The sequence below is a fragment of the Bidens hawaiensis genome, unplaced genomic scaffold (genome assembly GCF_021521415.1).
Source record: "Bidens hawaiensis isolate Kalapana, Puna unplaced genomic scaffold, B.hawaiensis_p1.1 tig00057951_1, whole genome shotgun sequence".
NCBI classification, from domain to species: domain Eukaryota; kingdom Viridiplantae; phylum Streptophyta; class Magnoliopsida; order Asterales; family Asteraceae; genus Bidens; species Bidens hawaiensis.
Genome location: NW_027500462.1, coordinates 1 through 8,494, shown reverse-complemented (window position 1 = coordinate 8,494; position 8,494 = coordinate 1). Strand labels below are relative to the sequence as shown.

General features: G+C 37.7%; 1 protein-coding gene across 1 annotated transcript; it reads left to right on the top strand.

Annotated features, from left to right (window-relative positions):
* The first annotated feature begins 3,949 nt into the window (after positions 1 to 3,949).
* Positions 3,950 to 6,468, top strand: LOC143602125 (uncharacterized). The gene is made up of 2 exons (XM_077079343.1): positions 3,950 to 4,031; positions 6,085 to 6,468. Exon 2 carries the CDS (start codon positions 6,111 to 6,113, stop codon positions 6,381 to 6,383), a length of 273 nt encoding a protein of 90 aa, XP_076935458.1. The 5' UTR covers positions 3,950 to 4,031; positions 6,085 to 6,110; the 3' UTR covers positions 6,384 to 6,468.
* Positions 6,469 to 8,494: the final 2,026 nt, after the last annotated feature.

Below are 8,494 nucleotides of genomic sequence, written 5' to 3'. Positions count from 1 at the left end.
AGAAATGGAGACGGCCACAGCCGGCTCATACCCGCCCATACGAGGGCTTCTTCAGGAAGCGCCCGCATCGGAGTTGGTGAAGCAGTCAACTTGTGGAACCAGTCACGCTTCTCATGAGCAGCCGGAGTAATTTCAAGAAGAACGTCGTTAACAGCACGACGGACCATGGTCTCCGGCACCACACCCTCAGAGATCCAGAAGAACTTTTTCTTTCAATCCTTGGAAGTTTCCTTAGTCACGTTACCAATAACTCTATCAGGCAAACTATGGCAAGTAAACCATTCATTCTGGTTAGTCATCTTATAGAATACAACGAACCGGTCCAATCGGGGCACTATCTCATGTGCCATACATACGAACTCGAAATGACGAATTCGCATGACGGCACAAGGGTGAAGTTGAGATAAGTGAATCCCGAATGCCTTAACCACCCGTAGAAAAAACTTTGTGATGGGAAGGCGAAAGTTCTCACGATCAAAGTAGTCGGCATACAAAGCCATCTTCCCGGGGGGTGGGAAACTGACAATAGAATCGGCAGATGGGAATTCTGGTTCCCATTCCGGCGGAATACCATAGGTCGTGATGAGTTTTTGGTACTCGTCCAGGTCCCATTGGACCTCTATCTCGTCAACTTCAGATTGAACAGTCGCCATTACAAACACTTGATGAAATATTGGGTTGTTTCAAGGAAGATTAAGTGATAGATTGAAAGTGTTCAGAGAAAGAAAGCAAGTTAATATCCAAGAATCAAAGGCGATAAAACTTCAAAAAGATGTTAACTCCCTCTATTTATACTCATCGCAATTAATGCGATGGGATGCGAACAGTGAAGAGAGAAAAACCACCCAGTAGACAACCGCCACGTCACGCGGGAAATTCGAAAAAGGGAAAAAGTTGTACAGTCAGGTACAGTGACAGCCGTCACAAACGTCCTGTCACCTGCACACGCGCCTGCCAGTGGTCAACTTGTCCTTTTTTCATGATTATCCACAACAACAAAAGATATTTCTCAACAACTTGCAAAATAAAAAAAATTCCCAAATACACATTAAGTCCAGAATTTCACCCGCATAAAATACTTCACATGGAATAAACACTGGACTGGGGGGACTTATAGAGGTAGGGTACTAAAAAGACCCAAATGCCCTTAAGTAACACCTGCGGGTCAACCAAGAGCACGTCACAAGTCACCCGCGGGACATATGAACCATCCACATAAATCATCTGAGGAAGAAACACCCTCATGGCACATGCGGAAGCATCCTGGCACCCTCAAAAGTCATCCGCAAGAAGGAATAACCTTCCGCGTAAATGACCACGAGGTAATGCTTCGGGACAGCTGTCAACAACTAATTACCTTCTAGAATATTTATCAAGATGCTTTCTTGAGCAATACGTGATCCCTTGGCTAATCAACTAATGACACCTGGCAATGTCGTTATAACCGTGCACATGGCCAATATTACCACATTAACCAATGTTAGAGAGACGCGTGTCCAGGTTGTTATACATGCACATGCAACATATAGGCTGAACCTATCATATGAGGACACGTGTCCAGGCAGTTATGAGAGCATCTTCTAAAGGGACAGCTGACCCAATCACTTCCCCACACCCTTCGGCTATAAATACCCTCTCAATCATCATGAGGTATTCATTCACTCCCACTGTACTTTTACTATTTGACTTAAGTGCTTATCTTCATCAGAACAGTACTTATTCTCACGCCGGAGGGTGGTTACGGGAAGACCCCCCCCCCCTCTTGTCCTTCCCGTAACGAGTTCACGGTGTTTGTTTTGCAGGTTCACGTCGTTGGACTTTAGGAATTGTGTTAATATCGTATTGGCAGTTAACCATATCCTACCCTGTGGACTCATTGGATCTAGGACCCGTCTAAGGGAGTAGATCCGTGTTTCTTCACTTAACCTTATAAGCTAATGACTAAACATATTGTTATGTTGGCCGAACAACAAGTGCACAAGCTTCTCTGTACTTCCCAAGTTCCACAATTTTGGGAGTAATTATGAACACGGAGTGGTTTATCATGAACATGTGGGTGTGGCCGCATGGTAGATGAACAACATACAATTTCTATCCAAAAAGATTATTTCAAATATATAATATTGGTTTTATGAATTATTTGATATCACCAACGTTAAGATTAAGGCTACGTACACAAACATAAACTAAAGCCCCAAAACAAAAGCTAAGACAAATGTATTATGTATATACTCCAATTAAAAGTCCATAATCCTAATACGTCTCCAACAGCTTCTATCCCTGATGCGCAAAGTCAATCTGTCACCACAATGAACCAAACTACACATGTAAATTTCCTTTTGATCATATTATGACTCTATTTTTTGTGTTTATTTTTTCAGTTTCTATATAGTATGCATGTTCAAAAAGCTTGTGGCTCGCTCGATAAAATCTCGAATAACTAAGCTGAGTTGACTCATTTGTGTAACTGAGCCAAACTCGTACCAAGCTCGGCTCGGGTCGTTGGCTCGATCTTTCCGTTTAACTTTATAATCAAGCTCGAGTCTAATTGGTTTAATTTCTAGCTCGAGCTCAAACCTACCCTGACTCAACTCATGAACAACCTCAATATAGTGTATGAAAATGTCAAGCTACTACTAATAAACCGAATCAATACTGACCGATTAGTCATCGTAATGCGCAGGTAATATCACTTTTTATCATATTACCAGCTAAAATCCTAAAATGCTAAATAGTAATAAATATGAAGTTTTGGGGTTGTGAAAGGTACCCTATCTAGAGGTGAAAAAAAAAACTTGACGGATCCAGACTCGAAAAAAAACCTAAAATATACTCGGGTTTTTAATATTCGAGCCCGTACCCGACCCTACCCATAGGGTACGGATAGGGTATGCATTTCAGTACCAAAACCTGTACCCGAACCGGACCCGATATGTACCGGTAATACCCGAAAAACGGAACCGGTTTTTTCCAATACCCAAAATTGGGGTTTCAAAACCCGATCTATACCCAAAAAATACCTAACAAAATACCCTAAAAAGTGCAACCCCTTAAAATATCCAATCTATATCTGAAAAATACCTTGAAAAAAACCCGAAAAAAATCCAAAAATAAGGTTTTTTCAATACCTGGAAATAGGGTATTCAAATACCCGGTTTTAGAATATCCGGTTTTATAACCTACCCGAACCCGATGCATATGGTATGGTTTTTGAGGCAATACCCGGACCTGAACCCAATCTGGATATTGCCAATACCCGATTTTCCAGTACCCGATCATACCTGAACCTGGTTCCATACCCGGAATCGGATATTTGAAAAACCCGATTTGTGCACCTCTAAGTAGAGGTGCACAAATCGGGTTTTCAAATACCCGGGTTCGGGTATGATCGATTATTAGAAAATTGGGTATTGGTCGGGTTCAGGTCCGGGTATTGCCTCTAAAAACAATACCATATGCATCGGGTTGGGGTAGGGTATAAAACCAGGTATTCTAAAACTGGCCATTTGAATACCCTATTTTCGGGTATTGAAAAAACCCTACTTGTGGATTTTTTCGGGTTTTTTTCCAGGTATTTTAGGTATTTATAAGGTATTTTTTGGGTATACATCGGGTATTTGAAATTCCCGATTTCGGGTGTTGGAAAAACCCAGTTCCGGGTATGGAACCGGTTCGGGTTTTTGGGTACTACCGGGTACAAATCGGGTCCGGTTCGGGTTCGAGTTTTAGTGCCGAAATGCATACCCTATCCGTACCCTACGGGTAGGGTCAGGTACGAGTTAAGGTATTAAAAACGGGTATTAAAAAACCGGTTCCGGATTTTTATTTCGGTTCCGGTTCTGGGTTCGGTTTCTTGGCCCAGATGATATTGTTAGGGCCCAAACAGCCAGCCCACCGAACCACATTACTCTCTTCAGATCTTCCCACACACACACATTCACTAGCCACCGCTTCCTGGCACTTCTCCGACGCTCTGAACTCCGATTGACGACGGCGACGGCTACTTCATCATCCTCCGACTAACTGAACAGGTTCAAGTTACAAATTACATCTCAATTTCTAGGGTTTATCTTTTATGAATTATTTGTTTGACTTGAAGTGTTGCTTTATGTCTTTTGAGTCTCAATTGTGGTTCAAAATATCAGCCTCAGCTCAATATTAGCTCTCAAAGGTCATATGAATTAAATTTAAAATATTAGGGTTCATATCTTTGGTCACGTACCTATTTTCACATCTTTAGGCACTAGTCGGTCCGTGGGGTTAGCGATTAATTGGGATTAACAGGGATTAGTTGGATTGGAATTTACGTATAGTTTTTCAAATATACATATAGTGACTGTACCGACTAGCGATTAATCGGCACATAGGCGTGATTTTTTACAATCGTGTTCTGAAGGGCACACGTTTGTTTTCTAAGAAGATCAAAGAAGTTTGTCAACCATGAATAATTAAGGATTAATGTGTGCATGCTTGATCTAGTAAAACTAAACACCAAGTATACGGATGCATTTTGTGATGTATATATGTGATTATGTGCATGTAAAAACTAAAAAATATAAAACGCAAGGGAAGATTAATAAAAGACATAACTTCTTTTAAGCTGTAAATATGAACAACTACAAGGAAACATAAAAAAACCAGAACCCTTATAACGCTACTATTCTAATCGATAATAAGAACATAATTTTAGAGCCTTTTCACTCATCAGAATTTTTGTTGTTGAAGTGATGAAGCTTGAATACATTTTGTTTACAGCTCATTTGTTTATCGACATGACTATTGATTGTATACACAACAGAATGAATTTTGGCAGTTCACAAACAAGAATTGTTTTACTTTCACGTACTTTTTACTATTTTTTGTTTGGCTTAGTGTCATTTTGTTTTTATTTTAGTAGTTTTTCGTTTATTGGCTGAATTAATTGTGCAGTTTGCGTTTTAATGTTGACAGTTTTGGTTTTTCAAAATTTGTGATTTCTTCGTTTTAGTAAACCTACGATTTACATATCAGGGTTAACTGGTGTTACCGTTGTCATGCAATATATTTGTCTTTCTACCTACCCAAGTTGATGGTCACTTTAGTGTATTCTATATTCCTATAAATTATTTTAAGGACTTCATTTTTGAAATACAAAAAAGTGAAAAAGATATATTTATGAAGAAAATACCATTGTCTCTAAACTGTGTAATTTCTTAGTTGTGACTTTTACTATTGCATTGTAGTATGAATTACAAATTTTAGGGGCAATGATATATATATTTTTCGTTAAAATATAATTTTTTGTATCTCATGAATAATGTCTTTAAAATGATTTGTAGGAAAATATATCTTAGTTCTATACTGCGGTGACTATCAACTTGTGTTGGTTGTAGAAGACCCAATAAAGAATGATAGAAGTACAACTGGTTTACTCGTATAAGTAAAGTATTGGCCTTTTCAAGCTCTTTAATGGAATTGCATTTGTTGAGAGACCAAAATGTTGAAACCTCAAAATGTGGACCACAAACTTAAGTAAGCGAATGTCATTCGCTTACTTAAGTGTGTGGTCCACATTTCGATAATTGAAGCAATTGTTGTCTTGAACCAGTCAAACTAGCGTCTTTCTGCTGTCTGTGCAATCCTTATTCATTTCAATAATTGGATAATTAATGAACTGGAACAAGAGGTAATATCAAGCATCATTTAGATAGAAACTTTTGGGTGTGTGAAGAAACTACACAATGTTCTTATTGTTGATTAGGATATGCTTGCGTTTTCATGTTTTTTCTATGTTCCCTCACAACCTGTAATTGTTGTCGATTTAGGGCTTAAGAGGAGTTTTGTTATTCATTAATTTTCTATTTCTTTTTAAATTGTGAGTTTATGGCTTTATGCTTATACACGCACACATATACATAAGCCTTGCAAACCGTGCAGGTCGGGTTAACAGGCTAGAATGGGGTTTGTGTGGGTTTCGAATTTCCGATCAAAGTGAGTTTGGGTTGAAGCATATGAAATAGTATTAGTATATGGTTTAGGGTGTAATGAGTATTCTTGTATTTTGACTGTTTTAGATAAAAACATAACTGAATTGACACATTACAGAAAACACTTGGCAGGCGGGCGGGCAAATGTCAAAGGGTCTTATATGGGCAACCGCGGAAGATTTGTCAAGAAACAGGGGAAGGGTTCTTTCTCTATATCGACAAGTACTTAGAGCCCTAAATTCACCCGATCTGCCCTTGAATTTAGCAGCAAGATTGCACAGGAAAGCACAAGCGCGTGCCATTTTCATGGTGGCTGCAGAGGAACGATCGATTCACAATATTAAAGATTTGATTGATGTAGCTGAGTACTCTCTATCCGTCTTGAGAAAAGGAGAAATCCCTAAATACATTCAGTGATAAATCGAGCTAGTAAGTCCCATTTTAGAATAAATGGTGGGTTTTGTATGGTAAAAATTGTTCTAGTCGGGTTTGGGTTGGGTTGACTCGAAACATGGCTTGGTCCAACCCGGCCTCCCTACTGAACCTTTGGGTTGCTCCCTTGTAGTAGCAGGTAATGTATATGGATTTGAATACCTTTTAAAGAGGGCATACATGGCAATAAATAAACTAGGGTAGTTGGATGGGTTACTCGATTGTTTGTTCGACGACAAAATTATATTAGAACGATTTTAGTCGAACCGATTCTCATACAAACCTCTTTTGATGGGGGAAAATTCCCAAAATAAGCGTTTATGAAAACGTTTTCCAGGTTTTAGGTGCCATTTGCAAGAAATTCCCAAAATAGGTATTATAATCTAGTCATGACGAGTAGTTTGTATAACCAATTAAAACTTGACTTAAGTCTTTAAACTAACCGTAACGAGCAGAGATTTACTCGTAACGACTAAATAAGTTATATGTCTTGTAATCAACGCCCACGAGTAATTCATAAGTTCTTTAGTCGCGACGAGTAGATTCCAAAGTTAAACTAGTCGCGACGAGTTAACTACTAATAAACTACTCGTGTAGGGAATGTAAACCAGGTAAACTAGTCGTTGCGACTAAAGGACTTATGAATTACTCGTGGCCGGCGTTGATTACGAGGCATGAAACTTATTTAGTCGTGACGAGTAAATGATTAGTGAACTGTGAACCTGCACATTACAGTTAGTTTAAGGGCACATGACAAGTTTTAACTGGTTCTACAAACTACTCGTGTGTAATCATAAATTACTCGTCACGACTAGTTTATAATACATATTTTGGGGATTTCTTACAAATAACACCTAAAACCTGAAAAAACGTTTTCATAAACACTTATTTTGAGAATTTTCGCTTTTGATGGTCCAACATCTGAATCCCTTTTCCCAGTTGATCATAACCGCTTTTAATATTCTCATGCCTAAAATATGAGAGTACATGTTGTACAATTAGCATCCGTTATCTTTCAGAGTCTAATATGTTAAAAAGAGAAAAGGACGTACATGATCCAACATCTTGTACCAAAATAGTAACAACACATTTGATACAAAACACCAATATGGACCTAGAAGTTTCTCTTAAAGATATCCATTTGTTTATAGATCTTTTTGTTGGTAATTTCATCAAAATTGGAATATATTAAACACCGTGAATATACATATACGCTGTATATGTTATATGGCGTATATGTTAGTTTGTATTTTTCTTTCTTGTGATTTTTCAGATTGAAATAAGATTTCTTCCTTGCTTCTTTTCTTCTCGTTTTGTGTCAATCGTTCTTCAACGATTAAAAACACTTAAGCATTGATTGTCCCAAATAAATTTATCTTAGAATTATAATTATGTTAGAATTATAAACCTAAACTGTATTAACAACTTTATAATCTTACAAATTATGTTTTCAAATTAGATTTATTGAAGTCAGGGCAACGTTATGTTTTAAAGTGTATTCTTGATTTATTGGACAATGATTAATTGATTATGATTATTAAATACCAAGAACAATTGATTATTTGTTAAGATTTTTAAGATCCAAATTTGTGTTCAGTTGCTAATATATTATAATCGTTATTCCTGAGATATAAAAGTCTTTCAAATATTTATAAAATTTGTTCGTTACAAATTTTATAAAAGTTGTATGTCTAAATCAAAGTTTAATTGAAGTTTAATGATCAGGAAGTTTATATGAGCTAGTTGAGAGAACTGAATCGGTTGCAACTGGCTCAGGAAGCCAGACCAAATCCAGCAAAGAAAATGAAATATACAGTAGTCCATGTTCGAACACTTGACATACTAGTAGCTGACATAGTGAGTAAACACTCGACATAGTATTAAATCGTATCAACTTTGTTATAGTTTTCATCTTCAGAAAATATACGATATCATTAGGGATGGTAGTGAAACCCGAACCCGATGGGAAAACCCGAAACTCGGCAAAATTGGGACGGGTTAACCCGTCCCATTAGGGTTTGGGACGGATTTAGGATTTATAAAATACCCGATTACTCGATAACATTTACCATTTATCCAATTGTGTATCCGACATA